Raw genomic sequence first — 22,095 nt, 5'->3', positions numbered from 1 at the left:
CTGTTGCTATGGTGAGGGGACTGAAATCAAGACCATCGAAACAAAACCCAACATGGAACGGCCCATTTCTGGCAAAAAAAAAAAAAAAAATTGCATTAGTCATGAATTTGGATTTAGGGATGGTTCCATGAGGAATTAAACTTGAGATGTCAAAATGTTGTGGCTGATGTTCCCTTAAAATGCAAGTGGCAACCATTTGAGTGACATAAAGTCAGTCCAGCTGTAGCTAAGGCTCCTCCAAAGAGACAAGGTACCAAGGACATCCAGTTGTCTTCTTGGATCACTGGTCTTACAATCATACAGTAAGACAGGCAGCACCAAGACCCAAAAGTCTTGGACTTTAGTTACTGGCACCACCAAACACCTCTATCCAATGATCTCATGAGTCCATAATCTTTTTCCAGGCATCTCTCGATCTCAAAGGCTGAGGACCCCAAAACATGAACGTCACTGCAGAGATAAGTCAGTATCTCTACATACAGATGGCCGAGTCCAGGAAGTCACTAAAAGCTTGGATCTTCATCTTGAGGCAGGACAATCTCAAACCCAGACTGTGCAATACTTCACTTAACTTTTCAAGTGCTGCAACCAGGGTATCCACTGAAACCACAAAACTGTGGACAAAACTGGGAGTTATGGTTAGAGTTACAAATAGTAAAAACAAACCCAAAAAAATGCATCACAAAAATGTGACTAATTTCGTAACGGGAGAACGAAAAAAATGTGTGAGACTAGGCTGGATATTCACACTTGCATTCAAAGAGTACTTACAAAGATATTATATGGTACTTTTTGGGCATAAAACTAAGTTGCAAATAAGTGAGACTGAATTCTATTAAGAACAGTCCTTGCAAGCACCTTTTCTGGCAGAGAGCACCCTCTCCTTCCCAGTGTGGGACATAAAGTCCTTTCTTCTCCTCTGTGGGTATGATACCTTCCTCCCAGATTGAAAGAAAAAACTGTTTGCAATGGCAGGTGAACATAATTTCCATCCACCTTGAAAAGTTCAGCTCATACCATGGATCCCTGGAGCTTAGCCTATTCTCAGCTGTTTCACTACCTTTGGAGTTGCACTAATGATTGATGGGTTGCAACTGACTGGAGGAATGGCCACTAGAACCACACCTCTGGTCAGAGGTGGGACAAAGCACCATCAAGTCACTCTCAAGTCATAATGACCAGCAACTGTTTACAAGCTGACTTGAGACTTTACTTGGGACTTGCAGATTGATGACTTGAGAATGACTTGACAGTGACTTTGTCCCACCTCTGCCTCTGGTGATACCCGACAGTCATCTGTCAGAGCCGAGCCATTGCCCACAATGCTTTGATTCCCCTGTAAACAGACTGAGGGTCACTAGACCACAGGTGGTGAGAGACATGATCACAGATACCTCTAACAAAACTGACAACTTTCAAGGGTCTGTCACAGAAGAAGTCCAAAATTCCATTGGGTGACAGCTGTGTCCATGTGTGCAAGTCCTCCAAAACAGCAACTGACCACAAAGTCTGTACTCACCGGATACTTCTGTCTTTACAGTTCTGCATAATGTAGAGGTTACAGCTTTAACTCTGCACACCCACGTGGCTAATACATTCTGCCACAGCGAAGTCAACCCCATCACTATAGCCTCCAGTCTATGGAAACCTGCCTGTCACCATGGCCACTACAAGGTTTCAAATAAGGCTAAATGTGGTTGAAATGGTTTTCAGAGGTCTAGGGCTACAGTTACATATCATGTCTTGTTGACCACTTCTGATATTGTGCTGACACCTGATTTTTTTGTACAGTATTTACATTCTACAGAGTATAATAAGATGGACAATTTCATAAGGTTTTGCACGCCAGAAACAGACTGGCAGTTCTGGAAGGGTGGCAAACACCTGCATTTGGAACAAGGCTCTAATCCAGGGATGTTCATAAAGGGTCAAAACAGCACAGGTTTCCTCGCTACTGGTCAGCTCACCAGGTGATTCCACAGATGATCAAGACTTTAAGTTGAAGACAGGAGTTCATCAGTAAAACCACCTGAGGAGATCAGTTAGAAGGAAAACCTGCATTGTCTTGACCCTTAGTGGAATCCTGTGGCCCTTCCCTGGTCTAATCGGCTGCCTGTCTCTCTCTGAAATGGTTTAGGGTTTGGGTTTATTTTGAGATGTTGGCTGTTAACACCATTTAACGGACACAAAGTAGTAAGACTGGCAGCATGACTTTTAAGAAATGACACTCATGGTGGATCGCCAACATGAAGTGCGTCTGAAAGTGGCTACAGCAGCGCAGACGACCTGAGGTCAAAAAACACAGCAGGACAAATGGGTCCATGCAAAAACTCAGACGATCATGAAATCAACCCGAACCCAGAGACCAAATCTATCCCCACAGATTTCCATGCTTCTGTGTATAAGTGGCAGCTTGGAGGCTTTTTTCAGAAGCTACAGGTTGTAAAAGTCCCACATATTTGAAGACTATAGCTGTTAGCAGGTCAATACTAACAGGAAGTTGATGGCGGCCTCAGAAACAGAACAGGAATCAGTTCCATCTTCATTTGCCAAATAAGGCACAGTGTTATAAATAGAAGAGACAGTATGTGAACGTATTCATAACGGAAACGACCAAAATTCAAAGAAAGACATCAACAAAACTACAAAGAAAAGTTAATGACTGTACAAATACAAAACAAAAACATTTACTCTAAACAACGGCGAAGACGAGGTGAGCCCAGGTGTGTGTCTGTGTTGAAAAAGGCTGACAGAGGTCAAGCCTGATCAGGAGTGATGTCAGAGATCAGGGTTGGTGTAATCTGTTTGGCTGATGGCCCTCACATCTGTTTAAGTCTCCTGAGGCACTACCTCCATCACCTTCTGGCAAAACGTTGTGGTGGAACCTGCAAAACACACAATGCACAGGAGTGACAAATACCTAAACAAAAACCGTGAAATAATGGCAGCAACCATCAGGCGCACTACTCACAGAGTCCCTGTTGGAGCCACTGGGGTTTGTTCTGCCACCAGACACCGAAAAAGTAGACGGGCAGTCCAGTGCTGATGATGGCGAAGCCGATGCCGCATTCAATGGGAGTCTTCCAGAAGGAGACGATGATGAGGAAGAGGCAGGCGAGCACAAAACTCACGGGTAGAAGGATGTTCACCTGCAGAAAAGACAAAATTGTTTTTAACTCCCCTGTGCTGGGTGTCAAAATCCAACCCCTTGTCTACATTGTGACATCTGGGTAAGGGATCAGTTAGGAGATTGCCTGTTGAGGTGAAGTACAGTGGAGACCTTGTGTGCCCTGTGGCCACAACAGTAGCCATGACAGCCCAACAAGAACCCTGAACACGAGACAGCTAAAAGGGCTCTGACGATACAAGAAGTCCTCAATGGTGGAGGAGGTGATGGCTTGTAACCCAATGGCTGTGAAGGCAAATGAATGCTACAGCAGGTCTTCAGACCCCAATCGTTTGGGATTTCCCAGCCATTAATACAGGCGAAAGATCTGTCAAGGACCTTGTGTTTATCGGTGTGCAACCACATTCCCACGTTAAACATACCCACGCACAGGCTTCTCTGGATCAACCCTGGAGAATTCCACTATCCTGTCCAGCAAACAACCAAGAGAATCTTCCTTGCTACTGAGGGATTGCGGGGTAAAGCGTGTTGTAAACCCATACATAAGTCGTGTCTGAATATAAAACTCTGTACTCAACGTTAGACCAGGTTTTGGGTGGTCTGCCGTAACTTTCTGCTACCTCATGTCTTCTAAAAAGGATCTTTGTGTCATCGGTCATGCTTAGTTATAATACAGGGTAACAAATGTCATACATTTCAATGGACGCTGACTTTGTTTGACCGTTAGTTTGGAGAACAAACATTCAACAGTCAAAACTATTCCACTTATTAATCCTATGAGCCCACCAATAATTTTCCTCACTTTTTTACCAAACTTGGAGCATCTTTAATTTTTAACCACTGTACTTTGTCACCATGTTTGCAGTTTTTATCCGATACCTCCATAACATTTAGTCACAGACGGTCCAAAGTATACCCTTTTGGAACCTTTATCATCAGACAAATAATATGGTATACTTTTCAATATGATTTGATGATTTTAAAATTTTGACCGTGTCCCTATGTAATCCTTCATTAACCCACCTGGCTACAGCTGCCTACTTTTTTCAAGTCTGTATAGAAATGTGACTAAAATGGCATATCAGATGTTTTGCCACCCTGGCTGGTAGTGACCAACCTATCTGGCCCGGGGACTAACACCAGTAATGATTGCACTGCTTCATGCTGGGTGTAGTATCGGGCACTTGGCGTTGATCAAAGGCTAAAAACTCTGAATTGTGAAATGGTCATCTGGTCAAACAAAACTACTGATGTATCTCTAAAATACTGTGATAAATTAGTGACATCTTTTAGAAGCTCTGCTCCAAATCTGCTGCCCAGCAGGAATGTGACGGTCAAAGAAAGCAGAGAGAGAAACAAAGTGGGACAGAGAAAGAGAGATGTCGAGGTGTCGAGGTCAATAGACACACACACACACACACACACACACACACACACACACACACACACACACACACACACACACACACACACACACTGTTGTTGTGCCAACAAGCTCCGCCTCCTGCCAGCTGGCAGATGAACGCAATCAGGACAAACATCACAATCCAATAAGGGACAATCAGTGCTGCACACACTCAAAAATACAAAAAGCAAAACATATAAACACACACTGTTGTGTAGTTTTCTTCGATTCCTCGCGTGACGAGTCGTTGTGCAGCCACCGTTATAATCAGGAGCCTCAAGGTGCCTCCTTCTCTATAAACAACTTCACTACCAGCTGACACACACCCAGCCTCTCATGTCCTTTAAACTCTTTTCTGTTCATCTATTGAATAGATCTTTGTTGGTCGGACTGAGATATACAAGGAACATTTCATGCTACCAAAATGAAGCTGACTGGGAGTCAGCGGTGACATCATCAGACCTGAAAGCACAGTGTATCTGGAAAGTATTCACAGCGCTTCACTTTTTCCACATTTTGTTATATTACAGCCTTATTCCAAAACTAGTGCGCTACTAGTGGGGATCCATGGTCTTGAGATTGGGTCGTGTTTATAAAATAAGTACAGCTTCCTAAATGCATTTTTCTTAGCTTTTACCACTTTTCTTTTCATCTTACACCGCACCTTGTACTCCTGTCTATGTTTTATCAAGGAAATACATAAGCCTGGTACTTGTGATTCCCCGTAAATCATTCGGTGCCTTGTGGCTATAACTAATCCGTTACAAACATTAACGGAGTTTGTCCGTTTTATACGTCTAATGGATTTTGTCCATTTTATACAGATTTTGTCTGTTTTATACATTTAACAGATTTAGATTAAAACGGATAAAATTCCACCTGAATCCATTATATGTGAGTTTTACTTTATAGTTCTGGACATGACTAGATTATTGCCATGGACAAGGCCTGAAGTCCCACCTGGCCTGTTGCTCTCGGAATGAAGCCAACTGTTTATTTTCTCCAATTTTATAATAAGAATATGCTTGTGTTGTTTTTGCTGCTCAAATTTCAGTTAGAGAGATTTTATCCAAGTAAAGACAGCAGTGTGGTGGCATCACAGCAGGAAAAAGGACTCTGGGACAACTGAAACAGTAAATAATTGTCTACTTATTCTGTGTTTTGAAAGTTTTATGCTGGTTCTTGTGGTAAGTTTGTTAAAGTTTAGTCCATAAGTGACATTGGTCATTATGAATGTTGGCGGTCAAAACTACTTGTCGGGTCGTCACCACCTACTGTTGCTACTCGCTGCATTTATTGTTTTTAATCATGGCACTGTTAAGACCACACACAAGCGCGTTGATTTCTGTTTCAGAAATGTTTCTTTTCCTGCTCTTTTCGGATGCCATTATGAGGTGTTATATTTTTATTCCATTATTACCTTTACTAGTGGCTCATTTTCAAACTCTCATCATCCCCTTTGCTTTACATTAGTAATGTTTTCCTTGTTCCACTTTTTATCAAAAGAAGACTTCAAATTTGCCTTAAATGCGTTCCAACCGACTAAACCCATTTTTCGGTGTAAACTCGAGAAAAAGAGGAACCTGGTCAGTCCGTAATCCTGAATGTTTGCTCTTTAATCTGATTGCTCACCTTGATTGGCCTCTCCAGTTCAGGCTTCTTATAACGAAGCCACATCATTCCGATGATTGCCAGGGCGATGCAAAGCCAGTTGAAGAAGCTGAAGAAGTTTATGACGGAGAAGATGTCGTTGGAGAAGGCATAGAAGAGTGTCATCAAACACTGGAGAGAGAGGAAGAGGTGGGAAGAAAACAACAACAATTAGCTGACACTGGTTCAACTTTTCACCATGTTTCAAGACGACTGACTACCAAATTGTACAAAGGTCCCTCCCAAATCCCAACAGTATCAAATCAAATCAATTTTATTTATATAGCGCCAAATCACAACAAACAGCTGCACCAAGGCGCTTTATATTGTAAGGCAAAGCCATACAATAATTACGGAAAAACCCCAACGGTCAAAACGACCCCCTGTGAGCAAGCACTTGGCGACAGTGGGAAGGAAAAACTCCCTTTTAACAGGAAGAAACCTCCAGCAGAACCAGGCTCAGGGAGGGGCAGTCTTCTGCTGGGACTGGTTGGGGCTGAGGGAGAGAACCGGGAAAAAGACATGCTGTGGAGGGGAGCAGAGATCAATCACTAATGATTAAATGCAGAGTGGTGCATACAGAGCAAAAAGAGAAAGAAACACTCAGTGCATCATGGGAACCCCCCAGCAGTCTAAGTCTATAGCAGCATAACTAAGGGATGGTTCAGGGTCACCTGATCCAGCCCTAACTATAAGCTTTAGCAAAAAGGAAAGTTTTAAGCCTAATCTTAAAAGTAGAGAGGGTGTCTGTCTCCCTGATCTGAATTGGGAGCTGGTTCCACAGGAGAGGAGCCTGAAAGCTGAAGGCTCTGCCTCCCATTCTACTCTTACAAACCCTAGGAACTACAAGTAAGCCTGCAGTCTGAGAGCGAAGCGCTCTATTGGGGTGATATGGTACTATGAGGTCCCTAAGATAAGATGGGACCTGATTATTCAAAACCTTATAAGAAGAAGAATTTTAAATTCTATTCTAGAATTAACAGGAAGCCAATGAAGAGAGGCCAATATGGGTGAGATATGCTCTCTCCTTCTAGTCCCTGTCAGTACTCTAGCTGCAGCATTTTGAATTAACTGAAGGCTTTTCAGGGAACTTTTAGGACAACCTGATAATAATGAATTACAATAGTCCAGCCTAGAGGAAATAAATGCATGAATTAGTTTTTCAGCATCACTCTGAGACAAGACCTTTCTAATTTTAGAGATATTGCGCAAATACAAAAAAGCAGTCCTACATATTTGTTTAATATGCGCATTGAATGACATATCCTGATCAAAAATGACTCCAAGATTTCTCACAGTATTACTAGAGGTCAGGGTAATGCCATCCAGAGTAAGGATCTGGTTAGACACCATGTTTCTAAGATTTGTGGGGCCAAGTACAATAACTTCTGTTTTATCTGAGTTTAAAAGCAGGAAATTAGAGGTCATCCATGTCTTTATGTCTGTAAGACAATCCTGCAGTTTAGCTAATTGGTGTGTCCCCTCTGGCTTCATGGATAGATAAAGCTGGGTATCATCTGCATAACAATGAAAATTTAAGCAATGCTGTCTAATAATACTGCCTAAGGGAAACATGTATAAAGTGAATAAAATTGGTCCTAGCACAGAACCTTGTGGAACTCCATAATTAACCTTAGTCTGTGAAGAAGATTCCCCATTTACATGAACAAATTGTAATCTATTAGATAAATATGATTCAAACCACCGCAGCGCAGTGCCTTTAATACCTATGACATGCTCTAATCTCTGTAATAAAATTTTATGGTCAACAGTATCAAAAGCAGCACTGAGGTCTAACAGAACAAGCACAGAGATGAGTCCACTGTCTGAGGCCATAAGAAGATCATTTGTAACCTTCACTAATGCTGTTTCTGTACTATGATGAATTCTAAAACCTGACTGAAACTCTTCAAATAGACTATTCCTCTGCAGATGATCAGTTAGCTGTTTTACAACTACCCTTTCAAGAATTTTTGAGAGAAAAGGAAGGTTGGAGATTGGCCTATAATTAGCTAAGATAGCTGGGTCAAGTGATGGCTTTTTAAGTAATGGTTTAATTACTGCCACCTTAAAAGCCTGTGGTACATAGCCAACTAATAAAGATAGATTGATCATATTTAAGATCGAAGCATTAATTAATGGTAGGGCTTCCTTGAACAGCCTGGTAGGAATGGGGTCTAATAAACATGTTGATGGTTTGGATGAAGTAACTAATGAAAATAACTCAGACAGAACAATCGGAGAGAAAGAGTCTAACCAAATCTCCACAACGTTTTTGTGAGACTCTGAACTTGATCTTCTGGTGCCAATGTGGGAACTGGGAGTCATAGATGCAGGTTTCTCCCCCAGCCAAGGGCAGTACCCATTTACAGCTGGGTGTACTGGGATGATGCAGATGAAGTGACTTGTCCAACAACAGACAGGTAACATGACCGGGAATCGAACTGAGGTCTACTTATTAGTAGCCAAATTCCTATCCCATTGACCTACCTGCTCTACCAACTAGATCACACTTGTTCATGAATTTTAATCTTTCCATTCTGCACAAGGAGCTACATACAACTTGTCATTTGTAAGTTGCTGCATGTTCGTGTCAATCTCGTCTTGCACCTTCTGGATTCTGTTTTGTTAGACATGAAGTCTGCTCTGCTGCAGGTTTCCTCCTGTTAGATGGGACTTTTCCATGCCATTATCGCCGGTGTGGGGTGGGTAAGAGCTAGACCTTAAACTCTTTATGCACAGGGACTTTGGGACTCCTGCTCACTGTGACCTTCATGCTCTGCAGATCCATGAGTACTTAGCGTTTACTGCTTGGGGGTTAGTGACCCGCAGAAGGTTGCAGTGTCATGCATACATATAGTTTTCTGGTTTTGCATCCTATCTTTACTTATGAGAAAAATTGAAATGAACACATACAGTGAACAGAAGCGAGGGAAGTGGGGTCAGGAGTTTAGGGTGGATCATTGACAGCAAACAGGGCAGGTGTCCTTCCCGGGCACCAACGAAGAATAACCTGAGAGTCAGAGAAAGGAACAGGACTAAAAGATGAATCATGTTCTTATGAGCTCTTTTAACAAAAACACCTGAATCCGAATGTCTGTCTGTGTGTGTGTTACCTGGATGATGTGAACAAAGAGCCATTGACTGATCCAAAGCAGGAGAGACCGACAAACACGGGAATGATCCAAGCCATAACGCCCAAATGCTTATTTCCAAAATCCTGTAGGACACAGAAATCTGTACTCAACATTCTATACTGAAGCAATTCAATACATGTACTATACTTTGAGGGAAGACAAAGAGATTTAAACAACAGACCGACAATGTCCAATGTCCTATGTGTATCAGGTGTGGTTGACGGATAAGGCTGGACGCAAATGCAGGACTCAAACAAAAGGCTCTGTATGTAAAAATAGTTTACTGAGGTAGTAAACGGGGTCTGGTACACAGAAAAGCAGTCCAACAAGAGCAACAAAACAAGGAACATCAGGTTAAAGTGTGATACAGGCAGGTGGTCGTAACACACATGAGGCAAGCAGGTCTAGAATACAAAAACAGAGGTGGAGAGAAGGCACTAGGTGCATCAATCTGGTGAAGGAGCAGAGCAAAATGAGCAGTAAATATACACCCAGATGATGAGATGCAAATTGAGAACAGGTGTGTGTGGAAAGCACCAGAACGAGGGCGTGGCCAGAGAGAGAGAGAGAGAGAGAGACTCACCACCAAGAAGTGCACACATTACAAACACAGAAACCACCACCAGGACAGGTATATAAATAATTACGACAATACCTACATACGCAATTACATAACAAATAATGAAAATGAATAACCACACAACACAGAGTGACACGTTGGTCTGGGTGCTGAACGGACGGGGGGCGTGTCCGCTCACAGCTTCTGTTGTTGTGATATCTGCTCCTGGACATCCCAGATGGAGAACACATACTGTGTTTTGAAGGACATGAGCTTACGACATTCCTCCGTGAGGCGCGTGTCTCTGCCTGCTGTCCTCACGTGGAAATACATAAAACATCTTTTGCCTTTGCACCAGGCTGCAGTGGCCTCACACAGCACACCTCCTCCATGTCCTTGTTGAGGCATTTTTCTGCACCATTTACAGACTAGCAATGGTAGTGCAGTGGTAAAGTTTCTGGCGGAATCAATCACCCACTCACCTGGTGGAGTGGGTGGCTGCAAAGAAAACCTGCACCCTCTTGGCCCTTTCTGGAATCAGTTTGAGACCTCTGATTTCGACAAACCTGTGAAATACTGTGAGACACCGCTGGACTGATAGTATTGCACACGGGGCATTTGCCCAGTGGCCTGATGGCCTACAGATTTTTTTTTTTTTACGAAGTAAAGCGAGCTGTGAGCTTTTCATTCGCTTTTTTTTTTTTGTAGCAGCTACGACTCGTCCTCACCTCTTAAAGCGCGGTGATAACAGCACAGCTGTACTGAGCTTTACAAAGACATTTTTATGCTTTTTTTCCTCCTTTATTTAGAGCTGAGCTGAGCCGCTCCGTATCTGCACGTTAAAACAGCTGATCCTCCGCGACGCGTCAACAACTAACATTATTTTCCACTCAAATGCACCTAAACTCTCTTTCTGGAGAGCGCATGATGTGAAAATGCAATAAAACTTTCTGACCTGTAAATCTGGTCATGTTTTCTGCATAAATAAATGTTATCCATTCTTTGTGCTCAAACGCCAAAGCAGGGGCGAATCCAGATGGAATGGGGGCGTGGGGCAAGGATGCCCCCCCCCCCCCCCCCCCCCCCACCACCACAACACCGCCTAGATTAAAGGTCCAGTTTTGAAGCCTTTTTTACTACAACTACTAATACTACTTAAAATAATAATAATTTCGACACATAAAATGTTTAGAGAAAATTTAAATGTTAGAAAAATGTTAGAAAGAATTTAATAGTTACATTTATTAACAATGTAGGTTAGAAATTACACGTTTTACTGTTACAGTGCTGTCAACAGTTAAATATGAGGTCAAGAAAGAGGTCTTTATTTTACTTTTTATAAAACAAGTATATATTTTCATTGAAGTCAAGAAAGGGTGACTATAAAGTGAGGCGGGGACCACTACGGCCATGACGGTAAGTGAAGGTTAACTTCAGCTATTAATTGATGAACAGCAACCTAACTTGTTCATAAATCAGACATCTGTGTGTGAGACAGACATTCTGATCTTCTGGTCCGAAGTAAAGTGCTGTCTAACTGGGTCACTCAGATATGAATTAAGGTTGGATATTATTTTCGTTTGTGCTAACTCTGCCAGTCACGTAACCTAGCCTAGCAATGTAACCTGTGCAAATGGTGTGCATGGCTAACTACCATGCTGTCGCCGCCAGGTTGTTTCTTTATTCTATCTGTGTGACAGTCGTGCGTCGGTCATACGAAGTATGCTGTTTTGCATAGTCTGCGGTGTGGTGGCGTGGTATAACGGTGTCCCTGTCTAAAATGTATTTTCCCAAGTCCTGGCATAATTTCACATACCTAACATTTTACTTTAAATTGAGAGTCATTCTCTAAGTTGATTAGCAACACAAATTGGTAATAAAAGAAATCCTTGATGTTACTTGTAGCGAGATAGACAACTGTCTCCATCTTGTGGCCTTTTTGTGTATTGCAGTTTCAAAAGTTCAACCTTTGTATCCAGTCATTGGTCCAGTCATCCAGTCATTTCTTGCTTTATATGATGAATTGTATCACACAAGTAATGATATATTATTCATAGTATAGCCTACAGTATTTATATAACAAATGTTTTTATATAATTTCTATTTCTAAATTTAAGTAACAAGGCTGAATGAAATGACGGCTTATTATGTCTAAAAAATAATGTGACCTACTGTCAATAGATTGTACTTTTGATAAGCCTATGATAACTGTATTTCAGGAGAACTTTTCATAATGCTTCTTATAGTGTTAAAATGTATGTGTCTCCTGGTGCACATTGATCGGTTAAGGGACCAAAAAAAAAAAAAAAAAAAACACTGTCACAGCAGGGTAATTTTTTTCCCCTTCGAAACCTGGTGGTGGCCTGGTCTTGGTTAAAAATGCCCGGCCTGAAAAATTTCCCCAGTCCAGCCCTGCTGTGAGAATATAGTCCGGTCAAATGAGACCAAAACTGAACTCTTTCACACCATGTTTGGAGGTCAAATGTCCCCAAAAACACCAACAGTGAAGTTTGGAGGTGGAACATCATGGTGTGGGGCTGTTTTTCAGCAGATGACACAAACTTCATATAACTGAAGAAAGGATGAATGGAAAAAATGTACCGAGACATTCTTGATAAATATCTACCAGAATGATGACAATGAAAGGAGGTGGACATTTCATTAGGACAATGATCCCAAACACACAGACAAGGAAACTCAACTGGTTTCAGAGGATGAAAATAAAGCTACTAGGTCCAGCCAATCAGCTGACTGGAATGCAACTGGAAAGAACTAAAGGTCAGAGTTCACAGAAGAGCTTCATGGAACTTTCAAGATTTGAAGACTGTGTGTGTGAAAGAACGGACCAAAATCACACCTGATCAATGCATGTGACTAGTTTGTCCACACAGGAGGCGTCTTGAAGCTTCATTAAAACAAAGGCTTTTGTACAAAGTATTAAATACATTTCAGGAAGGGTGTTCAATACTTTTTCCACTGTCATCCCATTTTATTACACATAACTTAATTTCTGTACTTATTTGTCTTGGTTTCTTTGCATGTGTGGATTACTTTGGATGTTACAGACATCTGGTGAAAATTTCATGTTGGTAGCACATTTAGAAAGATATTTACTGAGAAAAATGGTGACGTGTTCAATACATGTTTTACCCGCTGACAGATGATGCAAACTATTCCTTTTTTGAAGGAAAAAATGAAAGAAAAAAAAGGTGAAAATGCATCTTGTGAAGAAGTGAAGTTATTATATGACTTTATGCCAGTAGGGGGCGTCCACTAATGTAGAGTTGTCACATGCCAGGAAGGATTTTTCAGTTGTGGAAGAAGGAAATACTGGCATAGTACTTTCAAAATAGTGTCAAGAGAACCTGAAGTCCATTGAACAAAAAAGGAAAAAAAAAGTTATTTTGACCAAATATAGAGAAAGTGGCTTTAAGAAAGTCGTTTGGATTTACTGACATGAAACTATTTACCCTTCTGGGGAGCAGGGATGGACACAAGACCACCTGTATCAGGTACACATCAAGACCAAGACATTAAAGGGTCGAATGTGAGTTAAGACCAAGACTTTTGGCTTTCTGAGTGGTTGAGACCAAGTCTCTGGAAGAGTCCAAGACCTAAACAAAAACCTATATCTGAACGTGCAGAACTTACATTCTATACTATGGTTCATCATGAAATATGTGCTACAAAGGATATTTTTGTGACAGGTGAAACCAGATTTAATGACAGCAGACTGTTCACTTATTCTTGGTGCTCAGTGGGACTAAGATTGAAGAGGGCACTGCATTATGGGATCTCCTATCAAATATACCACCAGCTATTTCAATTTTCAATTTATTTACCTTTATATAGCGCCAAATCACAACAGAGTTGCCTCAAGGCGCTTCACACAGGTAAGGTCTAACCTTACCAACCCCCAGAGCAACAGTGGTAAGGAAAAACTCCCTCTGAGGAAGAAACCTCAAGCAGACCAGACTCAAAGGGGTGACCCTCTGCTTGGGCCATGCTACAGACATAAATTACAGAAACAATTCACAGAACAATTCACGGACGAACATACAAGAATTGCTGTTGGTGCACAGGACAGGAGGGTCGCCAACACGAATACAACTCCCACCTCTGGATGGAGCTGCACCTTAAACAGAGAAAAAACAGAATCAGACATCAGAAAGACAAGAAATACGGTATAATTTGCCAGCATTAATCAACAAGAAAAACAGAAGAAATACTAAGGTGATCGCCGGCTGCTACCCTAAGCTTCACTAAAAGACCCAGAATTTAGGTGAAGTTGAGGCCGCGGCCCACTCCAATTACTAATAACATGAATTAAAAGAGTAAAAAGTGTCAAACAAAACTGTACCAGTATGCTAGCCATATGAAAGGGAAAAGAAGTGCGTCTTAAGTCTGGACTTGAAAGTCTCCACAGAATCTGACTGTTTTATTGACGCAGGGAGGTCATTCCACAGAACGGGGGCACGATAAGAGAAAGCTCTGTGACCCGCAGACTTCTTATTCACCCCAGGGACACAAAGTAGTCCTGCACCCTGAGAATGTAAAGCCCAGGCCGGTACATAAGGTTAAATTAGGTCAGCTAGGTAGGGAGGTGCCAGTCCATGAATAATTTTATAGGTTAGTAGCAGAACCTTAAAATCTGATCTCACTGGGACAGGAAGCCAGTGAAGAGACGCAAAAATGGGTGTAATGTGGTCGAACTTTCTGCTTCGTGTCAAAAGTTAAAAGTTAAAACTTAAAACTTTCCTTTTTGCTAAAGCTTATAGTTAGGTCTGGATCAGGTGACCCTGAACCATCCCTTAGTTATGCTGCTATAGACTTAGACTGCTGGGGGGTTCCCATGATGCACTGAGTGTTTCTTTCTCTTTTTGCTCTGTATGCACCACTCTGCATTTAATCATTAGTGATTGATCTCTGCTCCCCTCCACAGCATGTCTTTTTCCTGGTTCTCTCCCTCAGCCCCAACCAGTCCCAGCAGAAGACTGCCCCTCCCTGAGCCTGGTTCTGCTGGAGGTTTCTTCCTGTTAAAAGGGAGTTTTTCCTTCCCACTGTCGCCAAGTGCTTGCTCACAGGGGGTCGTTTTGACCGTTGGGGTTTTTACGTAATTATTGTATGGCCTTGCCTTACAATATAAAGCGCCTTGGGGCAACTGTTTGTTGTGTTTTGGTGCTATATAAATAAAATTGATTTGATTTGAAAAGTCTGGCTGCAGCATTTTGAATCAATTGGAGAGCCCTAATGCTAGACTGCGGTAAACCAGAAAATAGAACATTGCAGTAGTCCAATCTAGAAGAGATGAACGCATGGATCAGGGTCTCAGCATCAGCCATAGACAGGATGGGATGAATCTTCGCTATATTTCGCAGGTGGAAGAAAGCAGTCCTAGTAATATTTCTGATATGGAGGCCAAAGGACAACAAAGGATCAAAAATTACCCCAAGGTTCCTCACTTTGTCAGTGTGATGTATGACACATGAGCCTATGCTGAGTGTTAACTGGTCAAATTGATGCCGATGTCTCACTGGACCAATAACCATCATTTCAGTCTTATCAGAGTTTAAAAGTAGGAAGTTTCTAGACATCCAACTTCTCACTGCTGCAAGGCAATCTTCTAAGGATTTTATGTGAACAAGATTACCAGCAGTTATCGGCATATATAACTGAGTATCATCTGCATAGCAGTGAAAGGTAATCCCAAAACACCGCGATATGTTCTCAAGAGGTGCTATATAAAGGGAGAAAAGCAGGGGGCCTAAGACAGACCCCTGTGGAACCCCAAATTTCATGTCACTAAGGTTAGAGGTAGTGTTACTGTACAAAACACAGTGAGAACGACTGGTCAAGTATGATGTCAGCCATGCAAGGGCACTCCCAGTAATTCCAAAATGTCAGGATGTGAGGTTCTGCCTGGTTGTGTTTTCATGCTTTTGCTATGTTTGCCTCGCTGTTGTCTTATTCTCTTGTCTGGGTTTTTCCTTGCTTGGGTTTTTCTGTCCCTGTCTCTCTTGGTTGTATCTCCTGTCTCTTGGTGGTGGGTGTTTCCCTCTCCCTGGCCACACCCGCATTCTGGTGAGTTCCACGCACACTTGCTCCCAATCTACACTTCATCACTTGGGTGTATTTAAGATTCTCTTTTTGTTCTGTTACCTCGCCAGATTGATGTGCTCTATGCCTTCTCTCCAGCCTTCTTTGTCTTGTTCTCGACCTGCTTGCTTCCCGTGTGCTTTGACCTCTTGCTTGTATTTTAGACCATGCACCTGCCTGATGTATTTGCTCTTATTCGCTTTGTTGGATTGCCTGCCCGTGTACCAGACCCTGCTTTTTGCCCAAGTAAACTGTTTTTGCCTACCAAGCCTTGAGTTCGAGTCCAGCATTTGCATCCTGTCACACCCGTTTTCCAGTCTTGATACAAAATGATTTTCTAGCCTATCAAGTAGAATATGATGATCCACAATGTCAAATGCAGCACTGAGATCTAACTGCAACAGAACTGTAGTGGTGTCTGAATCCATTGTAAGCAGAAGATCATTCACCACTTTAGCGACAGCCGTCTCTGTGGAATGATATTTTCTAAAAGCAGACTGCAATTCTAATTTTTAATTACTGTCTAGTCAGAGACAAGGTCAAGACAGAGTTACTTTCCATTCTGAGATGAGACCGAGGTGGCCGTGAGAACAGTCTTACCTTACATTGACATGGTACAGTGGGTACTTACATTTACACTCTTTCGCTCGGTGTTAAAGTGTCTGATCAGCTCTCTGCTGCTGCAGATTTTTGAACAAAGCAACAAACGCTACATCCATCCAAGATCAACTTGTTTTTAACTTTATTTAAGACTAATATAAAACAAATGACATGAAATATAAAAAATAATGAAATATAAAGTGTGCATCATATTTAAATTAAATGGGCTCAAGTTGTGGATCTTACAATAGCTAAATATGAGGCAATGCTAAAATACCCTCAGCCATATGAGCATAAAAATAGGAAACAGAATATGACCTTTGGACCTCTTAAAATATGTCAAGGTTAGCCACCCTTTAACTTGTCCAAGGTCTGTGTCCCAGGAATGTCTCCTGTGAATTTTAAGACTCTGGAAGTAACAGGACTGAACTTATGCTGAGCACAGACAGACAGACAGACAGAAAGATGCAAAGACTTCACAATACATAATTGTATGGCCTTGCCTTACAATATAAAGCGCCTTGGGGCAACTGTTTGTTGTGATTTGGCGCTATATAAAAAAAAATTGATTGATTGATTGATTGAATACCCGATGAGCATATTTTAGCCTTGAGTAAAAACATTACAAGTCTTGAATTATTTATTTTATTTTATTCTGCTTTGCTTTAACATATTTCCAGACAATTCTGAATGTGCAAATAGAATAATAACTAGAGTCAACAAATGTTTCATTTCAAAAGATCTGTGGATTTACAAGAAAACCGAATGTCTAATTATATCTGAAGGGAAGCTTTGCAGATTTAAAATATTGGAGAAAAACACCACAAACCTTCAATAATTCAGCAAGTGTATTTTGTCAGGTAATGATAACATGGAATGGATATAGTGCTTTTCCATCTATATCGGAAGCTCAAAGAACTTTACAGTAATGCCTCACATACACCCATTCATAACCGATGTCAGGGTGCTACCATGCAATGTGCTCACTACACACCAGGAGCAACGTGGGGAGTAAGGGCCTTGCCATTGTGATTTTCTAGCCAGAAGGGGGTTTGAACCGAGGATTATTTGGTCTCAAGCCCACTGCTTAACCACTAGACCATCACCTCCACCATAACATTCACTACTTCAGATGTGTGAAACACTATATTGACTGAAATGTAATCAGGAATAATCTAATGTGTTTTTAACAAAAATATTAAAACGTCTCGACTGAAACAAGACTAAAATACATTCAGTTCTCTTTTTACTAAAACTAGAAAACATGACTAAAAACACTAGGTGAATGACTAAATAAGAGTAAAACTAAAAAGAACATCTGGCATACAACTAAGACTAAATTAAAAAACAGGTGACAAAATGAACTTAAATGAAACCAAAGAAAAGTTGCACCTTTTGTACCAGACTTCAACAGTGACACCCTGAGTCATGTGATATTCTGACCAATCACAGCTCGGTGGGAGACCAAAGGCGCCATAAAATAAAATGACTTCATTTAAAATATTGCTCAGAGTTCTTGACTGAAAGGCGAAAAAGACTACATTTTCTGTGTCAGAGACAAAAAGAAAGGAGCTTTTAAATGGGAAATTTAAAATTTGATATGGTTGCACATTACTGAATCGTCCAGCAGGTGGCAGTAAACTCTTTGCTATTTCACATACCCAAAGATGGTTTTTCGATTGATCTGGTGCATCAACGTTAATGTCCATCTCATCACTTCATCCTCATTGTGTGCTCTTTAAATCTGGTGAATTACAAGACGAGCGCGTTTATTGATTTTGAGTTATTGCTTAGGCAGACTGGTTGAGATGGACTCACCCACTCACCCATAACATATCTGTGAGTCCAACGGCAAAGCCGTCTTGAGTCTCAAATAAAAATAAAGATCAGAAATAAGATGTTTATGTGCTGCAAATTAACACCTATAAGATGTTAAAGGTAAAGTGATCGACGCCTGCTCCGTAATACACCGAGCACTCACCACAGCCACGGCCTTGGAGTGGATTATATCTTCAGGCGAGAGCGTGGTAAAATATGCCAGGTTGGTCAGAACGTACACCGACGTCACTATGGGCAGAGAGATAATGATGGCACGAGGAAGATTTCTGCAGAAAACAAGCAGAAAGACTGTAACATTCTGAAAGAAAGGCTCCACCCCCACATTCCGACTGTTGACACACGTGCAGACTTCCACTAAAATTGGCACTCACTTGTACGGCTCGATCATCTCCTCGGTAACTAGGTTTAAGTAATTCCTGGAAGTAAATAAAAACAAATGACATCATCGACAGCATGGCATAAAACTGATTATAAAAATCACAAATTATTTATAGTCAGTGTGCAAACTTTTTTAAAATAAAGAAAAGTTACTAATTATTGCATATTTATCAATAAATTCAAATAAGTAAAATGCATGAACACTTGTCTTGACTGCCTAAATTAACCAGTAATGGCAGAAAATTCTTTTTTAAGAGATCTAATACTGGTTTCTTCTTCTTCTTTTGTATTTGTAAATAATTGAAAATGTATTTAAATGTCTCTGATTTTCAATTTTGTGATAAAGTTTAAAATTACTCCATACACACACACACACACACACACACACACACACACACACACACAAGTTAAATGCATTAATGCAAGTTCAGTAGAACTTGCATTAATGGTAAATGTCCACCAGGTGGAGATATTGCTCCATTTCAAGAACGTTTGAATTACAGACTTCTGTGGGACAAGATGAACCTGTTGCTTATTTTATATATATATATATATATATATATATATATATATATATATATATATATATATATATATACGAGGTCTGTCCATAAAGTAACGTTCCTTTTTATTTTTTTCAAAAACTACATGGATTTCATTCATATGTTTTTACGTCAGACATGCTTGAACCCTCGTGCGCATGCGTGAGTTTTTCCACGCCTGTCGGTGACGTCATTCGCCTGTGAGCACGCCTTGTGGAAGGAGTGGTCCCGCCCCCTCGTCGGATTTTCATTGTCTGGAAATGGCGGAATGAAAAGGACTTTTTTTCCATCAGAATTTTTTCAGAAGCTGTTAGAGACTGGCACCTGGAAACCATTCGAAAAATTTATCTGGCTTTCGATGAAAATTTTACGGGCTTCACAGAGAATAAGGACTTTAACTACAGCTTTAAGGACCCCTTTAAGGACGGTCGGTGCGCCGCGCTCCGAGCTACGACGTCGCGGCACAAACCACTGGATCATTTCTAAGCTGATGGCTCTGTGGATACGAGACCGTCGTGTGCGCTTTCTCTGGTTATCACAAGAGTTGGACATCAGCCATTTTCCAGCAGATTTCACTTTTAACAAGAGATTTTGTCATGGAAAGCTGCGCGGAGGCTTCGTGCGTCACGAACGATTCGAAGCGAGACAAAGGAACACCTCCGTTTCGGAGTGTTAGAAGACAAGTTTGGACATGCCTCTATTGAGCCGAGTATTCCTTTAACTTTAACTAGTAATGACTTCATGACTTTCTTTGCTAATAAAATTTTAACTATTAGAGAAAAAATTACTCATAACCATCCCAAAGACGTATCGTTATCTTTGGCTGCTTTCAGTGATGCCGGTATTTGGTTAGACTCTTTCTCTCCGATTGTTCTGTCTGAGTTATTTTCATTAGTTACTTCATCCAAACCATCAACATGTCTATTAGACCCCATTCCTACCAGGCTGCTCAAGGAAGCCCTACCATTAATTAATGCTTCGATCTTAAATATGATCAATCTATCTTTATTAGTTGGCTATGTACCACAGGCTTTTAAGGTGGCAGTAATTAAACCATTACTTAAAAAGCCATCACTTGACCCAGCTATCTTAGCTAATTATAGGCCGATCTCCAACCTTCCTTTTCTCTCAAAAATTCTTGAAAGGGTAGTTGTAAAACAGCTAACTGATAATCTGCAGAGGAATGGTCTATTTGAAGAGTTTCAGTCAGGGTTTAGAATTCATCAATCAATCAATCAATTCAATCAATTTTTTTATATAGCGCCAAATCACAACAAACAGTTGCCCCAAGGCGCTTTATATTGTAAGGCAAGGCCATACAATAATTATGTAAAACCCCAACGGTCAAAATGACCCCCTGTGAGCAAGCACTTGGCTACAGTGGGAAGGAAAAACTCCCTTTTAACAGGAAGAAACCTCCAGCAGAACCAGGCTCAGGGAGGGGCAGTCTTCTGCTGGGACTGGTTGGGGCTGAGGGAGAGAACCAGGAAAAAGACATGCTGTGGAGGGGAGCAGAGATCGATCACTAATGATTAAATGCAGAGTGGTGCATACAGAGCAAAAAGAGAAAGAAACAATGCATCATGGGAACCCCCCAGCAGTCTACGTCTATAGCAGCATAACTAAGGGATGGTTCAGGGTCACCTGATCCAGCCCTAACTATAAGCTTTAGCAAAAAGGAAAGTTTTAAGCCTAATCTTAAAAGTAGAGAGGGTGTCTGTCTCCCTGATCTGAATTGGGAGCTGGTTCCACAGGAGAGGAGCCTGAAAGCTGAAGGCTCTGCCTCCCATTCTACTCTTACAAACCCTAGGAACTACAAGTAAGCCTGCAGTCTGAGAGCGAAGCGCTCTATTGGGGTGATATGGTACTACGAGGTCCCTAAGATAAGATGGGACCTGATTATTCAAAACCTTATAAGTAAGAAGAAGAATTTTAAATTCTATTCTAGTATTAACAGGAAGCCAATGAAGAGAGGCCAATATGGGTGAGATATGCTCTCTCCTTCTAGTCCCCGTCAGTACTCTAGCTGCAGCATTTTGAATTAACTGAAGGCTTTTTAGGGAACTTTTAGGACAACCTGATAATAATGAATTACAATAGTCCAGCCTAGAGGAAATAAATGCATGAATTAGTTTTTCAGCATCACTCTGAGACAAGACCTTTCTGATTTTAGAGATATTGCGTAAATGCAAAAAAGCAGTCCTACATATTTGTTTAATATGCGCTTTGAATGACATATCCTGATCAAAAATGACTCCAAGATTTCTCACAGTATTACTAGAGGTCAGGGTAATGCCATCCACAGTAAGGATCTGGTTAGACACCATGTTTCTAAGATTTGTGGGGCCAAGTACAATAACTTCAGTTTTATCTGAGTTTAAAAGCAGGAAATTAGAGGTCATCCATGTCTTTATGTCTGTAAGACAATCCTGCAGTTTAGCTAATTGGTGTGTGTCCTCTGGCTTCATGGATAGATAAAGCTGGGTATCATCTGCGTAACAATGAAAATTTAAGCAATACCGTCTAATAATACTGCCTAAGGGAAGCATGTATAAAGTGAATAAAATTGGTCCTAGCACAGAACCTTGTGGAACTCCATAATTAACTTTAGTCTGTGAAGAAGATTCCCCATTTACATGAACAAATTGTAATCTATTAGACAAATATGATTCAAACCACCGCAGCGCAGTGCCTTTAATACCTATGGCATGCTCTAATCTCTGTAATAAAATTTTATGGTCAACAGTATCAAAAGCAGCACT

The 22,095-nt window shown here is 41.1% G+C and overlaps 1 protein-coding gene across 1 annotated transcript in view; it reads right to left on the bottom strand.

The window, feature by feature from the left end:
• Nucleotides 1-1,481: 1,481 nt before the first annotated feature.
• Nucleotides 1,482-22,095, bottom strand: part of slc7a5 (solute carrier family 7 member 5) — a 68,088-nt gene continuing 47,474 nt past the window's right edge. Inside the window, exons 4-10 of the mRNA XM_034177244.1 lie at nucleotides 18,785-18,829; nucleotides 18,556-18,679; nucleotides 9,299-9,402; nucleotides 9,099-9,195; nucleotides 6,165-6,314; nucleotides 2,972-3,149; nucleotides 1,482-2,885 (exon numbers count right to left, since the gene is read on the bottom strand). Of these exons, the coding sequence (XP_034033135.1) occupies nucleotides 2,830-2,885; nucleotides 2,972-3,149; nucleotides 6,165-6,314; nucleotides 9,099-9,195; nucleotides 9,299-9,402; nucleotides 18,556-18,679; nucleotides 18,785-18,829 (754 nt within the window). The 3' untranslated portion in view covers nucleotides 1,482-2,829. The remainder of the gene's footprint in view (nucleotides 2,886-2,971; nucleotides 3,150-6,164; nucleotides 6,315-9,098; nucleotides 9,196-9,298; nucleotides 9,403-18,555; nucleotides 18,680-18,784; nucleotides 18,830-22,095) is intronic.

The sequence above is a fragment of the Thalassophryne amazonica genome, chromosome 8, assembly GCF_902500255.1.
Source record: "Thalassophryne amazonica chromosome 8, fThaAma1.1, whole genome shotgun sequence".
In the NCBI taxonomy this organism is placed as follows: domain Eukaryota; kingdom Metazoa; phylum Chordata; class Actinopteri; order Batrachoidiformes; family Batrachoididae; genus Thalassophryne; species Thalassophryne amazonica.
The sequence above is the reverse complement of the archived record's forward strand: the minus strand, read 5'-3'. Positions and strand labels throughout refer to the sequence as shown.